Source organism: Anopheles gambiae, chromosome 3, assembly GCF_943734735.2.
Source record: "Anopheles gambiae chromosome 3, idAnoGambNW_F1_1, whole genome shotgun sequence".
NCBI lineage: Eukaryota > Metazoa > Arthropoda > Insecta > Diptera > Culicidae > Anopheles > Anopheles gambiae.
Window position 1 is genome coordinate 36,228,441 of NC_064602.1, and position 21,927 is coordinate 36,250,367.

Genomic DNA, 21,927 nt, shown 5'->3' on the forward strand with positions numbered 1-21,927 from the left:
CATCTGCGCTTAATTTTGGTTTCTGCCTCTTGTCGTAAGGGTTTTGGGTACAATTTTTTAAATTTAGTTAGCAAGTTCGACCCCAAACATCAATCTCTCAGCGCGATTCTATACATTTCACAGCTAATCTGTGCGTGTCTCGCTCTCTCTCTTTCTTTCTTCACAAATAGTTCTATATTTCACCATTTCCGAAACATCACCACACACACACACACATTGCCATTGCCGGGTAATCACTTCTCCAGCTACGCGCGAAAGAAGTAACAGCAAGAACAGTCCCAAGCTGTCGCGCAAGACGCAGCGCAATCAGCGACAGCTTCATAACGCACCCGGCAGTAAAAGCCCATGCGCAGCCCGACTTCCGATCAGTCGGTGATCGTTGTTCGTGGCCTGCAGATCGGAGTGTCCGGTGCCGTGAAAAGTAGGTGCAATTGTGTAGTTAGAGGTTCATCTTTACATTCGGCTGGTGTTTGAAATATTAGAAATTGTATAAAAAGTTAATAGTTGTGCGCTCAGTTCAGCTCAAACCAAATGACAGCATTGAAGCGAGATCAGTTTGCGAAACTAAAAGTTGCTCAGTGCCCATGCAGTGTGGTTGCTTCGGAAGTTTATCAAACAGCACCCTTTCCTGTGTAACAGCGTGCGCTTAGATTGGACTGGTAGCCTAATTTTAGTGTGCCACGCAAACTAAGCTGGTTGATAAGAATACAGCTCACAGTTGGCCCCTATACTTCAGCTATATCTAATGCCGAAATTGTGGGAACAGGCTGTCGCTGAGTGAGCAGGATTGATAAAGTGACCAAGAAGCGAACGGCAAAGAGGAAAGGATAAAATAGAAAAGCGTGTGTGGGAACAGGTCAAACAATTCCAACGTCTAGTGACACAGTTTCGTACGGTGCTCTACATTATGGATTACTTTTTCCCAATATTATAAAATGATCTTACTGTGATTTAAATTTCAATGTTCGTTTAGTGTTTTACCAAAAAATTAACTTAGTTTGTTTTCCCTTTTCCCTGGCTTTTGCTGCAGTGAAATCATCCGACACCGGAAGCGACAGAGATGTAATGTTTGACGAGTAAACGTCCTCAAAAATTAATCGTTTATTAAATGTGCGTTAGTGCTTGCGGTTGGAGTAAAGTGAAAAGCGTAAAGCTATTGACAGGTTTAATCACAGGGAGGAATAAAAATCACGTTAAATAACGGCTGCGTGTGTATGCGCCGGGAGTGGAATTTTTCGTTCCGTTCCGAGGCGCTATAGAGGACATGCAGCAGACGCATCCACAGTACGTCGGCGTGTCCTTTCAACGGCCCCGGGGGCGAAGGAAGCGACACACGATGAGCATCCCGAGCTGGCGGCATGGTTTGCGGCGGGTGACATCGTCACTGTTGGCCCTGTTGATCGTGGGCGTTGTCGCCAGTGGGCTAGTGGTATATGCAGCTGCCGAACCACGAACGGGTAAGTAGTCAAGAGTGTCCCACGCTAATAAAAAAAAAAAAAAACAGATAAAAATGGTGCAGCTAACCTTGGTGTTCAAAATGATTACAGAGTTTACCTAGCCAATTGGGCGTCGTCAAAACGTTATCGGTCGCCGTAAATACTTTTTCGGGCGACGTAAACCCTCAATTGGGCACTGTCGTTTCTATTCGGGCCTTGTGAAGTATGAATCGGGCATAGTGCAGAATGAATGCGGCCTACTTTATATTTTCTTGCTTTCTAGTTGTAAAATAATACTTTTTTGCGAGCAAATTTAATGACCTGCAAGAAAATTCACTATTTGTAAGTTAAATTACAAACAAAAATTATTCAAATTCCTTATTTTAAATTTTTAAATCAAGCCCGTACAATGCAATTTGGTTTTATATTTTTTAAATAATATAACATGTTTGGTGAATAAGTTAAGTTAACATTTTAAAATAATACATACTAAGTTAAACAACATGCAAAATACGTATTTTTAAACAACTTAATGGATCAAACACACCGGAGCTACCGATTTGACACCTTCAAGAGTAGGACGCTTTCATTCTGTGCTTTGCCCGATTCATACTTCACAAGGCTCGAATAGCAATGACAGTACCCAATTGAGGGTTTATTTCGCCCGAAAAAGTATTTACGGCGACCGATAGCGTTTTGACGACGCCCGATTGGCTAGGTAAACCCTGTATTGCTATACGCCTAGAAGTATGCAATTTGTAAGCATAAAGGGATTTTTATTCGTTACTTTACCGTTTCCGGCAAAATGGTTTACATTTGGTTAAGTTATGTCAAAAACTCATTCCACAGCAGTTTAAATCTACAAAGAATAATTCATTTTATCTTTGGCAATTGAAAAAAAGCAAATAATTCCTGTCTGTGGGAAAAAAACATGTACTACCGTAGGATAAAGCAAGTAAACCTAACCGATTATTGACCGATCGGCACACTCCCATATCCCTTTGATTTGCGTCCCGCCGCACCAGAGGCGTTGTAATCGTTGTAATCATATTGATAATCGCATCGCCAGCAACATCATAAGCACTGTCCGTGTCAACTCTTTGGAGAACGCCACGCTGTTAATCTGCGTAAACACACCAGCAGCACACGCACACGCGACGATGGGGTTGGCGAATGGCACGCGATTCCAAGCGCAAAAACGGCTGCAAACGAAGGCTTATGGAAATTTATGGGTTTTAAATCATTGCTCTTCGCCGGTCTCGTGTCTTGCGTTCGGAGATGATGGGTGCAATGTGCATCACTGCACCGCCATACATTGTTACGCGCCATGTGTTGCCCACGGACATGTGTTGTAATTAATCTACATCGAGTGCGAAAGGGAGCCGCACGATACAATCGACAACTTTAAAAACACAAACACACACACACACATTGAAACATTGCATTGGCGGTGGGCGATGGAGCTGAAGAATGTATTAAATTGCTGTAGTGTAATCCGTCATCACGTACGCTCGTTGGCACAAAAGTCTCACAAAAAAAAAAAAGAAAAGCTCACAAAACTAGGTCAGCTAGAGTTAGGCTCTCTCGGTTGTTGTTGGGTGCATTTAAATATTGCACAATGAACCAAAAGTGTGGATCGCAACAGCAGGGCTTAGTCGTTTTTGTTAAAGGGCTTGGACATTGGAAACACGCTAATTCTTTGCGTTTTGCATTGTTGAACAATGGGGAAACCTAGCGCACATGCACATGGTTCGGGGTCGGGTTGTAAATTATTGATGAAATACACCCAAAACACAATCACTAATCTCTGTACGATTTTCCGAGCCTGTCGCACAGCTTTATCCTTATTCGATATCGCAATTCGAAAATCGTTTCAATTTTATTTAGACTATTGTCACGCTACTGGGTGTAAATGGTCTTTGTTTTTGAATCATTTACGATGTCTGGAACGATCACATGCGATTTAAAATATTGTAGATGGAATTAATATAATATTGTTGTCACCATGAGTTCATTTTGTTTATTGTTTTAGATGAAAGTTCACATTTTGAGTTTGCAAGTTTCGATGAGTCGAACGAGTTTTATGTATATTCAGGCTTTATTAAATGTTAGCACTGTCTCGTAGTACAGTCGTCAACTCGTACGACTTAACAAAATGCCCGTCATGGGTTCATTCCCCAAATGGACCGTGCCGCCATACGTAGGACTGACTATCCTACTACTATTGACGACTGTACCACCAGACCGGGAAGTAGTTCTTAGTAGATGCAAAAATATTCACTTACCTTTCAATCTCTTCAGATGGTCTCGTCGACATGATTGAGCAGTTCGGGATGCCGACCCTTCCGTCCGGTGTTTCCCCCACGACCGGGATGTGCAACGGCAGCCGCAACCAGTACCAGCCCCATCCGGAACCGGCCTACAGCATGAACCAAGACACGGTACTCAGCATACCGACGATCGAAAGCTTTCCGGACGGGTTTCCGCTCGATTTTTCGCTGCTGGTAACGCTACGGGCCAGCCCAAACCTCGAGCGAGCGCCACTGTTTGCGGTGTATTCGAGCGATTCGGACGAGATACTGATGCTGATGGTTGGGCGGGATGTGGCCCTGTACTACTACGACGGCAATCCGGAGGATGACGAGCAGGACCAGTACCAGAACATGGTCAGCTTCGGTGTGAACATCGACGACGGACGGTGGCATCGGTTGGGCGTGAGCGTGAAGGGTAACTCGGTAACGCTGATCCTGGACTGTGGTACACAGATTACGCGTCCGCTGAACCGAAGGCCTGGTGTGCAGCTGGTGACCGATGGGCTCATCCTGACTGGGGTGCAGCTGAACGAGGAGAATGGATTCTTTACGGTGCGTTTCTTGGATGCCGCTGACTGCTAAGATCTGTAGAATGTATTGAATTTGAATTTCCAGGGTGATCTCCAACTCTTCATGATCGCAAACACACCGGATGAGGCGTACAACATCTGCACCAAATATGCTCCAGACTGTCTGGGTGGATCCGGTGGAGCATCAACATCTTCCGGTGGGTCTTCGGGATCTTCCTCCACAGTAACACGCACCGTTACGATACAAAGCACACGGACGGTATCTAACGGTACTGCAGGTGGATCAACAAGTCGTACTCAGAGTAGCAGCAGTTCCAGCTCTAGCTCTAGTTCTAGTGCTAGTGGAAGAGCTTCCTCACAAGCGGGTGGTGCCAGCATTCGTGATCAGGTGCTGCGAGAGTCAGTATCCGTTGCAGGTGGAAGTGGTAGTAGTTCAGGAAATTCGCGATCGAAACAGGCATCAGCTGTAGCTGCTAGTTCGGGAGGTTCCGGAAGAGACTTCGTTGATCTGTACGGTGATGGCGAAGGTCTGGAAGTGATTGGAGATGATGATGACTACTACAATAATCTGGAGTTTGGTGGAGATCTTAGTCGAGTGAATACTGCCGAGACTGGTGCACGAAATCGAACGGCTGCCGCTAGTCCAGGAGCGTACGATCAGCTGCGTCCTGGGGTGCTTCCTCTGCCCGATCCAGAGTACGATGCTTCCGCCGGAGGAGATCCAAGATTGAGTGGTGCTGGAGGTCCAACTGGAAGTCCTCGCGATGGTACGGAGAACCGTACCAGGACAGAACCCGGCAATGGTTATGGTCCAGAGTTTGAGGAAGAAGAGGTAATTGAGGAAATTCGATTCTGCGGAAGTTCTGCAATAAAGTGTGACTTGTCTTTGAATCTTATCTAAAGGACCGATCAGTTGGATTTCCTGCCCAATCTACCGTTACCATCGTGGGAGGTGTGAAGACCATTCGAGGACCTCGTGGACCTCCGGGAGAACCTGGTCCGAAAGGTGATCCGGGTCGCGATGGATTGAACGGACAATCAGGACCTCCGGGACCACCGGGCCATGTGTTCATGATGCCACTGACCTCAGCTGGCAATGAAAAGGGACCTGACTCGCAGGCAGAAGCACTAAGACAGATGCTGTCCCAGCATATGACGGCGATGCGCGGTGCCGACGGTCCGATGGGTTTGACCGGAGTGCCAGGGTCTGTAGGACCACCGGGTCCTGAGGGTGCCAAAGGAGAACCGGGCGATGTTGGTGAACCGGTAAGGTGTTGTTTTCCTTTACACTTCCACAGTTTGATGGACTGAAATTGAAATGTCTTTCTTTTAGGGACCGATTGGACCTCGCGGAGGTGTCGGAGCGAAAGGACGCGAGGGACGTCGTGGCCGATCCGGACGAGACGGCGAACGAGGAGCAACCGGGTTGCAAGGTGTCAAGGGAGAGCAAGGCCCTATCGGACTTCCCGGCTTCCCGGGCGAGAAAGGTGAAAGGGGCCGGCAGGGTGCGTCTGGAGAGAAGGGAAGCCAAGGACACGATGGCGCACAAGGCGAAGACGGTCCGCCAGGATTGCCCGGTATGCCCGGTGAACTAGGACCGCGTGGATTCACAGGTCCACGTGGATTTCCCGGCCCATCGGGGAATCCCGGTCTTCCCGGGTCTGAAGGTATACCAGGCTCCAAAGGAAACCCAGGCCCCCAGGGTCAACCGGGTGCACCAGGTCAAACAGGCTCGACCGGCCCGGTAGGTCCACCGGGACCGCAAGGAAATCTTGGACCACCGGGCATTCCCGGCCCACATGGAAAACCGGGCCTTCCCGGACTTCCCGGAGCTGATGGTCCACCCGGTCGTGACGGTAATCCAGGTATCGCCGGACCGAAAGGCGATGTAGGACCACAGGGCGTTCAGGGTCCGATAGGATTCCCGGGCAACCGGGGGCCGAAGGGTGACGATGGTGAACGAGGCTCTGCCGGTGATAAGGGCGAAAAGGGTGAGCAGGGACACGATGGCGATAAGGGCGATATGGGAACGCCGGGAGAACGAGGCCATCCTGGAGTGACGGGAGCACCGGGATCGGAAGGACCCGAGGGACCGAAAGGTTTCGAGGGACCGCGCGGTGAGACGGGCATGATGGGACTGACCGGCGACAAGGGCAAACAGGGCGTGCAGGGTTTCCCGGGCTATCCGGGACCGCCGGGCGACAAGGGCGACAAGGGTTCGTTCGGGATGGCCGGCCTGCCTGGTGAAAAGGGCGAACGGGTAAGTGATGGAAGGGTTTACAGATGTACATCCAAAGTAAGAATGAATGGACCGGAAGTAAACGTGTTCTTTTTAATTTACAGGGCAATACAGGACTTCAAGGCGAGCGTGGCGAAGTTGGACCAAGAGTAAGTATTCCCTCGAATAACGGAATCATTATCAATCGTCATCAACATTGGATTGTTGCTCCTCTTTGTTAGGGATTCCGTGGACCCCGCGGAAGACGCGGTGCTGATGGAGCTACCGGCCCCAAAGGAGACACCGGTCAGCCAGGCTCACCGGGCGCACAGGGAGAAATCGGCATGCAAGGACCGGAAGGACCTCGTGGCTTTATCGGACTTCCAGGGCCACCGGGCAATAATGGCAAGGATGGACCCCCGGGCGCTTCCGGCGAACGTGGACCACCGGTAAGAAGGTCATTCACTGCATAATTTCAGTCCACTTCACTCATCATTCACTATTTTTAAGGGTGAAAACGGAAATCCAGGCCCCATCGGTGCTCCCGGTGTTGTAGGACCGCAAGGACCGACGGGTGAGCCAGGACCGGTGGGAGAACCGGGCATACCGGGGTTGCCTGGCCTTCCAGGTGAACCGGGCGTACCAGGCGACACTGGCAAGGAAGGACAATCCGGACCACCTGGACCTCCTGGCAAGAATGGCCCACAGGGAGGTCAGGGTCTGCCAGGATTCCCGGGCGAACGAGGCATGATGGGAATGCCGGGACTTCCCGGTCTAAAGGGAGAGCTTGGACTGCCCGGACTGCCGGGACCAATCGGTGACAAGGGCCAACCCGGAGAGCCCGGTAAGGAAGGTCCGCCCGGAGCGGAAGGACGTCCAGGACCGCCCGGACCACCGGGTCCAGGAGGAGCAAAGGGTGAGCGGGGTGAGCAGGGACTGGTTGGACCGGTCGGACGGGACGGTTTGCCCGGACAGCGTGGTTTAGCTGGACCTCCTGGCCCTGTGGGGCCACCGGGCGAGGACGGCGACAAGGGTGACATGGGCCCGCCGGGCGAGAAGGGTTTCAAGGGTGCCCAAGGTGAAGCGGTAAGTAAGAAATACTTTAAGAGGACATTATAATGTTACTAAAATCGATTGTTTTTCCCCCCTTCAGGGACCTGTTGGTTCCCCCGGATCACAAGGAAGTCGAGGAGAACCGGGAGCCGTTGGACCACAAGGCGAAAAGGGACCTCCAGGAGAGATTGGACGCACTGGACCGAAGGGTGAGGATGGACCGACCGGGTTGCCTGGATCACCAGGACCAGCGGGACCGCAGGGCATGCCTGGACCTCCGGGTATGAAGGGAGGCCGAGGTGACGATGGTCCTCCAGGATCGATTGGACCGGCCGGACCACCAGGAGAACCGGGTCGTCGTGGACCACGTGGTGCTGAGGGTGGTCCTGGAGCTCCAGGATCTCCTGGGCCGCAGGGAATTGCCGGCGAACCCGGTACACAAGGACCCCCTGGACCAATCGGACCCGAGGGCAAGGAGGGCGAGAAAGGATCGATCGGACCGAAGGGAGAGGAAGGAAAGTCTGGACCACCGGGTCCTCCAGGCAAACGAGGGCAGCCAGGTTTGGAAGGACCGAAGGGAGTTGCTGGTCCACCAGGATTCCCGGGTAATCCGGGTGAGCCGGGACTTGTGGGACCGAAAGGCGATGTAGGAAAGGACGGAGACGACGGAAAGCAAGGTGAACCAGGATTGCCTGGTGAGCCAGGACCACCAGGACCTGCCGGAGAAATTGGACCCCCAGGAAAGCTGGGACCCGAAGGCCCAGCTGGACTGCAAGGAACGACAGGATTGGCGGGCGAAAAGGGCGACCGTGGATTGCCAGGTCCTCAAGGAAATCAGGGACTCACCGGCCCTCAAGGAATGCCTGGACCGCAAGGTCCACCAGGTCTACGAGGGTCTCCAGGACCATCGGTAAGTTGTGGAATTAACTCCAGACATTGCAGCACCGCTAACGCGTGTCCTCTTTCAGGGCGAAATTGGTCCCGTAGGTAAACCGGGCGAAAGTGGAGCACCGGGCAAGGCGGGCGAAGTCGGCACCAAGGGCCCGAAAGGTGATCGCGGGCGGCGTGGCCTGAAAGGACATCGCGGTGAGCTTGGACTTGTTGGGCTCAAGGGTGACGCCGGCGAGAAGGGTGACAAGGGCGTCCGTGGACTGCCCGGTCCGGAAGGCTCCAAGGGCGAACCGGGCCCGGTTGGACCGCTGGGGCTGAAGGGTAACGATGGACCACAGGGACCGCCTGGAAACGATGGTCCCCTGGGACCGAAAGGCACGGAAGGTGTGGCAGGCCTGCGGGGAGAACCAGGACCTCCCGGACCACCGGGGCCGCCCGGACCGCCAGCCGATGCACCACTCATCCCACCGGAGCTGCTGTTCCGCATGAACGAGTTCACCATGACCAAGGGCGAAGATCGACAGAAACGTGAGGCTGGCGATGGGGCGGCAACGGAGCTGGACGACGAGCTGCTCGAGGTGGACGACTTCGACGAGGAGATACTGAAGGTGGAACCACGCAAGAAGAGCAAAAAGAAGAAGACAAAGTCGAAGGCGTCGGATTTGGGACCGAAGTTCCTGGACATGTACAGCTCGATCTACTCGATGCGCCAGGAGCTGGATCGGATACGGAAACCGGTCGGTACGCGGGAGAATCCGGCCCGTACGTGTCGCGATCTGCACCATGGACATCCTCAGTTTAAGGATGGTAAGTGTTTGTGGAGGGTCTGGAAGGGGTTTTTGGCTAGACAATGGTTTGATTTTTCTCAAATTCCCGACAGGCTGGTACTGGATCGATCCCAACCTCGGCATGGGAGACGACGCGGTGTACGTGTTCTGTAACATGACGGCGGCAGGCGAAACTTGCGTCTTCCCGGACATTCACAGCTCGCAGATGCCGACGATACCGTGGCGCAAGGAGAACGACAAAACCGATTGGTACTCGAACCTGCGCGGAGGTTTCAGGGTGAGTTGTGCGATGCGAAGCTGTGGCTGGAAGATCGCAAGGATCACTAATTGCAAATGTTCACTCAATTTCGTTGCAGATATCGTACGAAACGGTTGGCACCGTGCAGATGACCTTCCTGCGGCTGCTTTCACAGGAAGCGTACCAGAACTTTACGTACGCCTGCATGAACAGTGTCGCGTGGTACAGCACGAAAGATGAAAGCTACGACAACGCGATACGGTTTCTGGGCGAGAACGAGATCGACATTGGGTATGACAATTCGAAGATCAAACCTACCGTCTTGGTGGACGGCTGCAAGACGGGCCGGAGCAAGAGCGAAACGGTGTTTGAGGTACGCACGCCGAAGCTGCAGTATCTGCCCATTATCGACTTCTACCCCGTTGACTACGGACTGCCGCAGCAAGCGTTCGGTTTCCAGGTGGGGCCAGTTTGCTTTAAATGACAGAGCTTCGATCGATTAACTACAAAAGGAAAAGGATATTTTTATCATCGTTAAACATGTATATGATTTGTGAGGTAATCGGAGCATAGTTGTAGGTTTAAGATTAGTATTTAAAAGATTAAAAAAGACACACACACACAACGCGCGAAGAAAGACGAAGAGGAATCGAGGATAGGATAAGAACATCGAGATAGTATTTAGAATGATAAGAACGAACATTTACCGATAGGACTGAGCACATTTGTTAGTCAGGAGAGGAATCGACCGATGATCAGAGGGAATAGCAATCACACACCTTCCAATCATTGTCACCATTGTTGTTAGACCTGTTCTAAGATGTACATAGATATCTTTCCCCATTCCACACATTTTTAGAAAAAAAAACACACACACAAATACGCGCACGTGCATTAGAGAAAAAAAAGGATTTAGAAAGGAGGAGCAGCACAATGTATAGAACAGCGAACACCACGAAAAGCTAAGTGATGCTCCAGGCACTGCCAAAGATCGTTTGTTGTTGGAGAATAAATTATCAAAGGATATGAAACAAACATTAGAAAGTATTTGAAAAACAAAACGCTTAAAATGCGATGAAATATTTCAACCAAATCGTGAAACGCTTCCACATCACATTCGCGGTGAAACGCTTCAAGCGACATCTGGTGGTATTTGTGCTCAGCCTGGCTGTAATGGTGTAATGAAAGTGGTTCTCAATATTCATTTTTAAAACTCCTTTTTACACGTAACTCTACATAAACAGTGCTAACGTTCGGATGAGACCATTTTCGCTTCAAAACTACCTCCACCGAGGGAAATAAAATGAACCGCGCTACACCACTTTTTTTTTTCTTCAATATTAATTACGAGCTGTAACTCTATCATTGAGCCTCCGGAGTTCAGATTTGTTGGTTTGTGTATATTTTGTTTTACTTTATCCGCATCCCGTGTATATGTCTCCACGCGCCCTTTGACATTACCGTATGGTGTAAGTTTACCTAGTACGAATTACACACGTCCCCATTCCGCTTACTTACTAACATCTTATTAGCAGGTGTTTAGCGAACCTCTCAGCGTACGGAGATGATCTCGAGGCTTTGCATGATTGGTTTCTGTTCTCTCTCTCTCTATCTTGTCGTCTTGTTCATTTTATGTTTTGCGCACAGCTTAGAATTTTAACTACCATGAAAACACGCTCGCGAGGAGGAGCAAACGAAAACTCTCGCGCACTCAGCAAACAAACAGCACAATGGTTCGAAATGCATTTCTCTTTGTTTTTTTTTTTAGCTGCAACTACATTAAACACGATGAAATATGTTATTACCTCTACTTGTGTGTATGTACTACCTAAACAACGCATCAGTCAGCGCTATATAAGAGAAAACAATCAATTGCTACCAAAGTTTTTGAATGGTATTTTTGTATTCGAAGTTGAGAAATGTTGTAATGATTATTTTTCCTAACCGTTTTTTTAAATTTATTTCTTCTTGGTTGATTTCCTGCTATTAGGCTGAATTATTTGATTACGCTCTAGTTACGTTCACTGCTTGCTTATGTGTGTGTGTTTGCTATGCATTGCTGTCGCGCCTTGAGCTTTGAAAACGTTTACTTGCAAATATGATACATGCCTAGGATGCACACTCATAAACTGGATGGAGACATTACGCTGTATGTATGTGTGCTGTTGGTTGCCACTGTTCATCATTTTTCCCTGCTGGTGCTTCTTTACAACTTTACATTGCAATTGATTCTATTCGTAACTGCACTCTGTGTTAGAACAGTTCCAACAAATCTCCTTTCGCTTTCCTATCAACTAGAGTTAGTGACACGCGACGCAGTGTTGCACTTCGTTTACTCTTTACATACAGCAGCTGTTGTGTGTGTGTGTTTGTTATACCAGTTAATTATATACACTGAACAAAGGAAATAAATAAAACATTTAATCTGGTTTGAGAAAGGGACAACAGAGCAACATTCTTTCTTTAGAAAAAAAAACAAATACCATGCTTGCACGCGTTCTTCCACGCAATCAAAGCTTAAAGTTTGGATAATAAAAGGCTATAATTTTGTCTTACTGTATGACCCTAGGATGACCTGATTATTCAAACACTTTGATTACCTAAAGGATCCAGTGCTAGGAACATAAACGGTGCGTGCAAAAGTAATACAAAACCAACCACTACTACCCTAAAGCACAGCGATTGCATTCATTTTTCGCAGCTGATTTTACAAAGTAATAATTATAATTAAAAAAAAAAACATTCTTGAAACATAAACAAATTTCATTTGCTTTCTTCACATTTTTTTACGTTAACTGGAACGAATTATAAAAGGTAAAAGAAATAAGATTAAAACTAATGATACTACAGTAATAAAGTAATATAATCGCTCTCTGCTATCAGTGCAACACACATATACAGTGTTTTTTGTTGTTGTTGCTTTTTCTTTTCCTGTGTCCTAACGATGCGCAACCACAATCTCAAGAGTAAGGGAGCTGTCCCTTTTTCTTGTTTGTTTTTATTTTCACCAGCGGTGTCCTCCCATCCCCTCGGGGAGCACGTGAAGAGGGCGGAGGGATTCGTTTGTGTTGTTATTGTTTATTACGTCTCTTTCTTACTTGCAGGCTATGTTCCTGTTGTTCGCTCCTCACTACATATTACTTGCCCGATTTTTACGCTTTGTTCTTTTCAATCAATTCTTCCAAAGCAGTTGCAACTCACAATTGTTTCTTCGCCACTTTATGCGCTCGTTTTTACGCTACATCACACGCTAAGCTACTTTTCAACGTAACGGCGGCACCGATTGGAAACGTTTGTACAGAAACACAAAAAAAGAGGCACACACACACAAAGAAAAAAAACTGCACACAATCCTAACTATAAAATCCGTTAAAAAATACCACCCAAGTAGCAGTAAATGTGTGTAGCAGCAGCCGCAGCAGCAGCAGCAGCAGGTTACATGCTAGCACAGGATTTTAAGCATAAAGAAGAATTCAAATTAAAAAAAACTCTTTAACCCGTTAAAGTTTATCACAACGTAATGGCTTATGGTATTTGCTTCTTCTTCTTCTTCTTTCTCTATTCTGATCTAATGGTGTTTGCTGTGCTTGTGTCCCTGTTTAGACAAGATGTATCGTACGGAATCAAACTGCGAAAGAACATTTGGAAGAGAGTGAACTGATTTAAAACAATGGTTGATTACCGAAATCCTTTCCCGCCCTTTCATCACACCTCCCTTTTCACGATGCGTTTTTTTTTTATGCACACGAACAATTTCTTAGGTGTGCTAGCCTAACCAAACTGCTTGCTTTGCAATGTATCGCACGGTGCGGAGGGGTTTCTTGTGTGTTTTTGATAAGAAATTGCTGCTTCTTCATTGAACCTGACGTCACTATTGCTCTCTGCTTGGATGCAGACAATGCCAATATGAGCGCATTTTGTATCGCTTTTTGCTGCTGTTAGTAAACATTCACGGTGGTCACGGAGAAAGGATACGGAAGTGAAAAACTAAACCCTCGAGACCATACACTTTACATACACATACAGGCAGATATCGCACATACAAACACACACATACATAAAATCACACATACGAGGGAGAAAGTTTTTCACAATATCGTACATACGTACGGCGGACAACAAAAAGGCAAACGAAACAAAAAAAAAAGAAAATACAGTTACGACTACTACACTACTGTACAACACGGCACGGGCGCGCTTTCCTAAACCAATAATCACACACTGTAGCATTGTTTTGTATCATATGCCTCTGCCGGTTTAGCACCGCAGGCAACACACGCATACACACTGACTCGCCTGAACCGAAGGGGAGGGGGTATGGCAAATACACAATTTGGATGAAGCACGACGACGATGATGCACTCTGCACGCTGTGCCTCGAACGATTGTGCCGCAACAACACGCGACGCCACATTCACCCGCCAGCCGGTGGTGGCGGCCCCTGTTGGGCGGCAGCGGCTGTTGGCGGAGCAACTTTGCTGCTACGGTTGCTACTATCTGGGCGTTTCCATGACAACCTGCTTAAATGCTCCGGCCGGCATGCGCGAATGCACCTCGTGGCTGCCGACCATCGTCGTACCGTCGCTGCTAATGTACAGTGCTAGTCCGGTGGGATCTAAAACAACAAGAATAAAGGATGGTTTAGTAAAACCGGCAGAGACAGAGGGAGGAAAAAAACGACTTACTTTCGGCATCTTCTAAATGGTCCAGTTTGGTGTTTTTCAGCAGCTCGTCTATGATCAGCCCGGTGTTGACGCGCGTGTCCTCCACGCGCCCGGACAGCGTTGGCGCCATGCCGCTGTCCCCGTCGTGGCCGGCGCCCTTTTTCCTTCGCTCCGCCGCCGACTTCATGCGATCGAGTGAACCGGTTTCGCTCATCGGGATCGAGCCGGAGCTGGGATTTCTTAACATCAGCAGCGCGTGTGTGACACCAATGTGCGTGTGTGTGTGGCGCAAATGCGAGTGTAAGAAGAAAGAAAAGGGGGATGGAGGTGGGAACAAGACAAATCCAAAGGATTGTGTTGTGTGTGTGTGTGTGTGCGGGAGCGTAAAAGAAGAAACAAAGAGAATGTTTTTATTAGTATTATTTTAAATTATTTTAAAAAAAAAGCGCATTTTCACAGTGTGTTTCTCCACTTCGCCAAACAACACTAATCAACAATGCCAATATACGGTACGGAACACAAGCACAACGATGTTTAACTTTACTAACTGCCTGTTAAAATGTGCAGGACACCACGCGTTCAAGTGGCTGTGCAGTCACAGTTTAGCAGTTTGTGGTTGTAATTGGAACAATCAAATCGAAACATAACAACAAATTGAACGAAATAGAACACAAAATCGTAAAGTAAAAGCACATAAAAGAGAAGTTGTATTTACAACAGGTGAAGGCGGTTAGACATTGAAAACGATTAACAAAAACCCTGCCAACAAAGCTACACCAAACAGAGAAGAAATAGCTCGCGATAAATAATAACAATCCAACATAAAATAAGCACACACAGATAAAACACAGTGAGGTTGTATCAATAATCAGTGCAAAATAAACAAAACCAATCCAAGCTATGATTTGAAAAGTAGCAAATTGAAGCTTTTATACATGCATTTTTAAAACAATAAATGATTTTTTTTTGGTTGAGGGGAAAAAAACAATAAAACGTATTGTACATCAAACACTCGGTTTTGAACTTTTTGACTTGATTTTTAACGACGCCAATCTTAAACGCAGCCAATTCGGTAGTGGAGAAGCAGAATGTTTGCTTTCGAGATGCCAATTGAGGGAAGAAAGAATAAAAGTACAAGAAAGAAAAAAAATCAAACAAATGATCAACCTACTGCAAACAGCGCAAAACGGGCGACAAAATAGAGAGAAAGTAATCATTATCAACACAGCGAACACACACAGAGAGAGACACAGAGCGAGCGCAAACGAGAAAGTAGAAAAGATAGAGACAGAGAGAGAGAGATAGAGAAAGAGTTTGGAAGTAGGAAGAAGTAGAAGTAAACACAAACATGTTAGCACTGGGACGTCGGAGCGCAAGCGATGATGGTAGATTGAGGGATGATGAGTTGTTAGTGCCATTGTTGAGCATCGACGGCGTATCGAACCCGGATGAGGATGAGGATGAAGCAACGCACAGTGGCGTCCCGGTCGTACCCGCCGCCGCCTGTCCCATCCCCGTCGCCGAGGCCATCGCCGCCGCCGCCGCCCCCGCCGCCATACGATCGGTCAACAATCCATTGCCACCGGGCGGAAGGGCAACCGCGTCCGTACAGTCGGGCGGGAGGCAGCCGGACCCGGAACCGCAGGACGACCCCGCCGCCATCCCGGGCCCGACCGACGTACCGGTGGACGACGGGCTGATGGCGCTCGAGCCGGACGAGGAGGTGGTGCCCACGCCGGAACTCGACGGTGTCGCTAGCGTTAGTGAGGTTAGTTGACGGGTGCTGCCGTCCAGCAAGCGCCGGTGCAAACCACAAATGTTCCTAAAGGAGGAAGTAGGAAGTAGTACGGTAAACGGTAATTATAAAGATAGCAGAAAGGGGAAAAACAGAGCAGCGACAACACACCAGTAGTGAGAGAGTGTACCAAAAGATTGTGGGAAAATCGGAAACAAATACGCAGAGAAGGAAACCAGGCCGGGTTTACATGACAAGGGAAAATTAAAGGAGGAAAACAGAAAGCAAATCAAACTACAGGACTGATTGGTTTTAGGTTGAATAATAGGACTTTTTCCGGCAAAAAACAACGGTTGCATTAGACGATCATGAGTAGTATCACTTGTAGAAGGAGAATAATGTATAAAAAAAACGACACGTGACAACAAGTCAGGGGAAAACGACGAAAAACACAACAAACAGAATGCTTAAGATTGGCATCACATCACAGTGAAAAGATAAAGGTAAAAAACAAAACGGTTTCAAACGGTTTCGACGAAACGATTGTCAAAATAACGTTTTTAGTGGAGTTTTGTTGAACGAACATTAAACTCCTCATTGGTATATCACACCATAGACCTGTAATATGGACAAGAATGTTGCGATTTGAAAAGTGAATGTTGTTGAAAAGTGGAGTGTTTCAAATGAAAAGTGATTATTATGAAGTGTGTTGTACGAAATTAAGACAATTAAGTTCAAACGTTACACTTCACATTACACAAACTATGAAAAACTGTTAAAAAACAGAACAAGCTTGCTGTTGGTGGTGTGTCTGTGTGTGTGTGAGTTATCTGACTTATTAAAGTGTGTAGGTGTGTATTACATTAGCATAATCGATACTACTTGTGCTGACAAAAAACAAATGCTTCCACTCTGCAGTGACACGATTTCATATTGCAACGACACGTGAGCAACAAAACAACGCTCGACGCATTTGCTACACCATGTAAAACGACAATGTACAGTGTACCGGAACTACTTCTTTGATCACACTGCACTCTATCTACAGCGGAGAAGCGGAGAAGAAACGAACTTCAAGGTGGCCAGACAACATTCCACGTGTGTCCAACTGTGCCATCGTGTGTGTCTGTGTGTTTGGTGAGCAAGAGCGGGCTTTTGTTGCATTTATCGTTTTTTTGCTTGTTGCTTGATTGTGCAACATTCCGTTCTTCAGAACACGGTGCAGAAGCACACACAAAAAATCACAAGGAAAAACACGACATAAAACTGTTGAATACAAGAGAAAGAGTGCCATTCTTTCCCGTTGTTATTTTTTTCTTTTTAAAAATCAAATCCAGCATACATTAACGTGAAAAAGGGATAAACGATAAACAACAGCAAACAAACCACTACCTCCTCACTCTCGAAACACACAAACACACAGACAAATACGTGAGAAGGAGGAGCATAAGTGTGAAAAGACTCGCATTAACAACGGTGCTAGCATGATTACTAGTCGCTTACTTTAACACCGTCGCACTGGTAGACGAGATGGTGGTGGTAGCGATGGTGGAAGTAGAATTGGAACAACAAGTAGTAGTAGTAGTAGAAGTAGTAGTAGTAGAAGAAGAAGTAGTGGTAGTGGTAGCACAAGTGGCGAAAGTGGTAGCTGCAGTACTGGTGGCGTTACCACCACCGGTAATGGTAGCCGCCGCAGCATGGCTGATGGGCGCAGGGCCGGTGGCAGACTTATGGCAATCGTTTGTCGATTGATTCGACTGTCCCTTTATGATAAACTTAAGTACTACCCGCACTACTGAGCGGAATCTAAACGACGAGTGGGAAAAAGAAAGAAAGAAAGAGAGATAACAGATAAAGGGGAAGAGCCGGAAGAGAGAAATAAGAGAGAAAGGGAAGGAAAATGAAAAGAATAAGAGAAAAAAAGAGTTAAAGAAATAAAACAGTACAGTATGAAAATAAGACGAAAATGGAGTTGTAGAGCTAATCGGTATTGTGGTATGTGGTTTTTTTTTTCATTTTTGTTTTATGTTTTGCATTGACGATGGTGAAAATGAAACTTTTTATTTATTGAAAACAATGTAAAAGTGGCATTAATCAATTGTAAATGGTGTATTATGATGTAAACGGTAACAGTATACTTAAAAAAAACAACACTAAAGTAAACATACAAAAACAATTAAAAAAACGTGAAAAAGTATTATAAAACAACAACCAAATCCAAAAATCACACATATTAAACGAAAACAAAACATATTAGAATAGAAAAAAAGTAGCAAAAACCAAAACAAGACAAAACAAATAAAAAAAAAACATCACACAACAAACACAAACTGAACAACCAGTTTGTTTACAACAACACAGGGGAAAGGGGGTAAAATGACGAGAAGGAGGAAACTAAAAGCACTGAACAAAACTTGCAGCAAGCGAACGGCGACGACGATGACGACGACGACGACGACAATGCAATAGTTTAAATTAAATTCAGTGGCTTCAATTTTGCCCGTAATTTCATGACTCACATAAAAAAAGCTTTTCTTTGAAGTATTTTCCCTACGCTTTTTTTCCCTACAAGAATTGTTGAAGGAGCGATTTTGCATTTAAAATTCCACTGCACTATGAAACTATAGGTGCAAGCACCGCCACTACCCTGCGGCTACTGTACAGCGGAAAGTGTTGCCATCTATTGCAAAGCCAACTAAGTACGATATGTTCACATTTCGTGCCCGGAGAGGAGCAAGCGACCAGCCCCCGGCCGCGCCTTGTTGCCGGATGGAGACGCCTTGTTGCTCACTCGGGAGACACAGTACAAAGGACTGGGCGTTTCCATTGCGTGCAAAGGATGGGGGAAAAAATACAGCTGAGAAAGGATGGCATCATGATGTGAAGCAGTAAATGCACTTTTCCGATGTGAATGTGTGTATATGTTTAATGATCATAACGAGCAATGGAGCAAGTCATTAACGTTGCGCCGTTCCACCTTCAACCTAACTGTTCTAAATGGCGTGTTGTTTTTGTACATATGCATGCTCGTTACGATACGGTATCCCCATTTCCCTACTCCTGATCCGTAAGGGGAGAAACGCACGCACACACACGTCATACTTACAGTGTGCATTATACTTGCGCTGGGCAACAGCAACACAATACACAACACAACAGCACAACATGAAACAGAATTACAAACAGAAGAATGAAGGAAATGACGGGCGCGATGTGACCCTTTGCCAAGAGAGCGAGAGAGAGAGAGCGAGCGAGTAGTGAAAGGAAGGAGGAAGGACACACAGTCTCAAATGGGTTCTTCGTTCACCCCCAATCCACACTGTTCGCGGTTGATGAGAGTGAGGAGAGTGTGTGTGATCGGATGGTTACAACCCGCGTGCTGTCACCACACAGCGCCGTGGTACGGAGCGGTGGAAAATGGTATTATTACCTATTGTAGACACGATTGCCCGCCGTTGCCGTCATTGTCGCAGCTGTGGGTTGATGATTCGTCACCGCCACCGCTTTCACACCGACCAGCGGCACGGCGGCAATGCCCTTCGCCGGCTCGACGGCCCCCTTAGCGGTCAGCACACCGCCCTTGGATGACTTCTGAAGCGGCTGCTGCTGTGGCGGCTGCGGCTGAGGTTTCAAGCTCAGCGGGAAGTTGTTGTAGGAAGAGCGATGTTTCAGCGACTCGAGATTGGCGGAGGAAGACTTGCCGATCGGGTAGTTGCGCACGATGTTGTAGAAGTTGCTGTCGGACTGGCGGAAGAATCCGCCGACCTGCTGCAGCTGCTGGACGGAGCCGACCGAGCTGGAGGTGGTCAGCAGCCCCCCGGTACATCGGTCGGTCGCTGGGTCGGGCTGCCCGACCACGATCCCACCGATCGGGGCACTCTTGCGGAAGTTACGCTCAAATGGATTGTTGCTGCTGTTGCTCCGTATCGAGCTGCGGGCGATCACTTTCGCCACCCCGGTGCCGGTGGTTGGTGAGGTCGCTTTCGGTTTCGCTGCCGGCAGTCGTACCGCCGCGTCCGGATCGTTCTCGTCCGGACTGCTCGTGGCGCTGGCACGCGTTGCGTTGTAGGTCGAGGCGGACGCGAACCGCTTCCGGCCAATGTTGGGCGTCAGGAAGGGCACATGGTTCACGCGCTCCGCTGCCAGTACGGTCGGGATCGTGCTGAGCGAGTTGATCTTTGTTAAATTGCTCGGACCGAGCGTTGCTGATGGAGCGGTCCCACCACCGGCCGCCGCCGGATCATCATCAATGCCAATGTACCGTGTGTACCCGATGCCGGACCGCTTCCGATACACACCGCTGTGGAAGGAGCTGCGCATCTGGAAGGGCAGAAACCGATTGGCCAACTCGACACCGGCGCCACCGCCACCACCACCGAGCGGCGATAGCTGGCACGAGGACGGTGCGTTTGACTCATCCGAGGAACTTTTCTCCTCCGCCTTGAGCTGCCGGCGGCGCCGCACCAACACATCGTCCGACTCGTCGCCCCCGGTCAGGTCGGTGAGCGAGCGCATCTTGGCGAAGCTGAACCGGCGCGTCTCAAAGTCCCGCTTCGACTGCAGCAGATCGACCGGCGTGTGGCCAAACTCGCGCTCGTACGCCGACAGATTGCCGAGCGACTTCATGCGGCTCAGGTTCAGCCCCGGCGTCAGATGGTGGTGGTGATCCTCGTCCGGCCGCCCTCCAGCGGCCAGGAAGTAGCCGTGCGTTTGGTCGCCCACCTCCTCCTCGTCGGAAAACATGGCCCCCTTCGGTACGGCCAGATTGTTCATGCTCTTGATCTTGACCAGCTTCGACAGCGGGATCTCGGACGTCGGTGTGCCGAACTCTTCCACGCCCGACTCGGTCCGATCGTCGCTCGCACCACCCTCGTCCTCCGACAGCACCGTCACGTCCGGCGTGACGAACACCTCGTCGCCCGAGTCCGAGTTCGGGCTCTGCGGTATGCGCAGCTTCATCAGCAGCCGGTTCGCCGTCATCATCTGCTGCTTGGTCGGGTTGAGCCGGCCGTTGCTGCCGGCGCTCGTGCTGCTGCTGAGACCGCTGGCGAGAAGTTTCTTATTAGCGAGCGTTACGAAACGGCCCCCGTTAGCTAAGGAAGACTGTGCGGTACTACTACTAGACGTGGTGATGGTGGTGGTGTTGGTGATGGTTTTGGAGCCGGCGACCGTCAGCAGCGTGCCCGGTTTGCCCTGGTAAACCGTTGCCGTCGCCGGACGGTACCTTTTTGGACGGTTTTTTTTTTTGGTTTGTTTTTTGTATAGCATTTAGAGTCCCCAGCATAACGTGTTTTTGTGTCGCGTGTTGCGGAGGAATGTAGTTGTGTCATTTGTCGATGATTTTTTGCACATTTTTCATGTAAACATCGGTGTATGTTTATCGAATGTGTGTTGTGTACGCCCACAAGTGTGTGTGTAAGTTTACACACAACAACCACGCGGGAGGGGTGTAAAAAGGGGATGAGAAACGGTCGTGTGCCGTATTTTTCCACATCATCGCGCATTCATCGGTGTCGCAAATAAAAGAAAAGGGGGCCGGGAAGGGGTATAAAAAATAAAAACACACACAGAAAAAAAATCAGGAATAGGAAGGGAGGGAAAAAGGAAAAGAAAAAGGAAAGGGAAGAAAAGAGAGAAAAAAAGAAATAAAAAATGGGAACATAGCGCAATTTCTAAAAAAAGGACTAAAACAAAAAGGACAACAACAAAACATACCAAAGTCTAGAACTATTTCTCTATCCTACACGACTGGGCAGATACACAACAGCGCAAAAGAAAGAGGGACATTCGGAAAATGGGAAATGGAGTGTATAGAGAGCGCGCGACACTAGCAAGAGATCGTTAGGACACACTAATGAGAAGAGTAAGCAAGAAAGAAACAGGGCGGCCATCTAATTACGCCATCTAAACACACACACACAAGGCCAGAGAGATACGCTATGAATGGTGAGAAAAAGGCACAGCCCCCACAGCAAGAAGGGTTCTCTATTTAGAGAGCATTATTATTGAGTTGAAGCCTGCTTGAAGGTGCCTGCCGCGTGATGCTGCCACTACTAATGACA

The 21,927-nt window shown here is 48.2% G+C and overlaps 2 protein-coding genes across 16 annotated transcripts in view; one reads left to right on the forward strand and one right to left on the reverse strand.

Annotated features, from left to right (window-relative positions):
* The first annotated feature begins 310 nt into the window (after window positions 1-310).
* On the forward strand, window positions 311-13,618 carry LOC1278943 (collagen alpha-1(XI) chain). Its single transcript, XM_061653136.1, has 13 exons — window positions 311-421; window positions 1,031-1,457; window positions 3,738-4,300; window positions 4,364-5,110; window positions 5,182-5,544; window positions 5,612-6,538; window positions 6,622-6,666; window positions 6,739-6,945; window positions 7,007-7,582; window positions 7,650-8,459; window positions 8,518-9,247; window positions 9,321-9,505; window positions 9,585-13,618. The coding sequence occupies exons 2-13, from the start codon at window positions 1,265-1,267 to the stop codon at window positions 9,948-9,950; spliced, it is 5,712 nt and encodes a 1,903-aa protein (XP_061509120.1). The 5' UTR covers window positions 311-421; window positions 1,031-1,264; the 3' UTR covers window positions 9,951-13,618.
* The window catches only part of LOC1278939 (uncharacterized), a 72,451-nt gene continuing 61,369 nt past the window's right edge, over window positions 10,846-21,927 (reverse strand). For 8 of the 15 annotated variants that reach the window (XM_061653140.1, XM_061653139.1, XM_061653138.1 and 5 more), the window contains 4 exons: window positions 19,296-21,089; window positions 15,479-15,952; window positions 14,152-14,369; window positions 10,846-14,081 (listed from right to left, as the gene is read on the reverse strand). In XM_061653140.1, coding sequence (XP_061509124.1) covers window positions 13,960-14,081; window positions 14,152-14,369; window positions 15,479-15,952; window positions 19,296-21,089 — 2,608 coding nt within the window. In that variant the 3' untranslated portion in view covers window positions 10,846-13,959. Of the gene's footprint in view, window positions 14,082-14,151; window positions 14,370-15,478; window positions 15,953-17,368; window positions 17,672-19,295; window positions 21,090-21,927 lie in introns of all 15 variants that reach the window. The other 7 variants (XM_061653146.1, XM_061653144.1, XM_061653147.1 and 4 more) reach the window with 7 other exon arrangements.

What these genes read in the sequence shown, in the direction of transcription:
- LOC1278943 (XM_061653136.1), top strand. Translation starts at nt 1,265, where the DNA reads ATGCAGCAGACGCATCCACAGTACGTCGGCGTGTCCTTTCAACGGCCC. An exon ending in AGGAGAATGGATTCTTTACG is followed by an intron (nt 4,301 to 4,363) that starts GTGCGTTTCTTG and finishes TTGAATTTCCAG; the next exon opens with GGTGATCTCCAACTCTTCAT. An exon ending in ACATCCTCAGTTTAAGGATG is followed by an intron (nt 9,248 to 9,320) that starts GTAAGTGTTTGT and finishes AATTCCCGACAG; the next exon opens with GCTGGTACTGGATCGATCCC.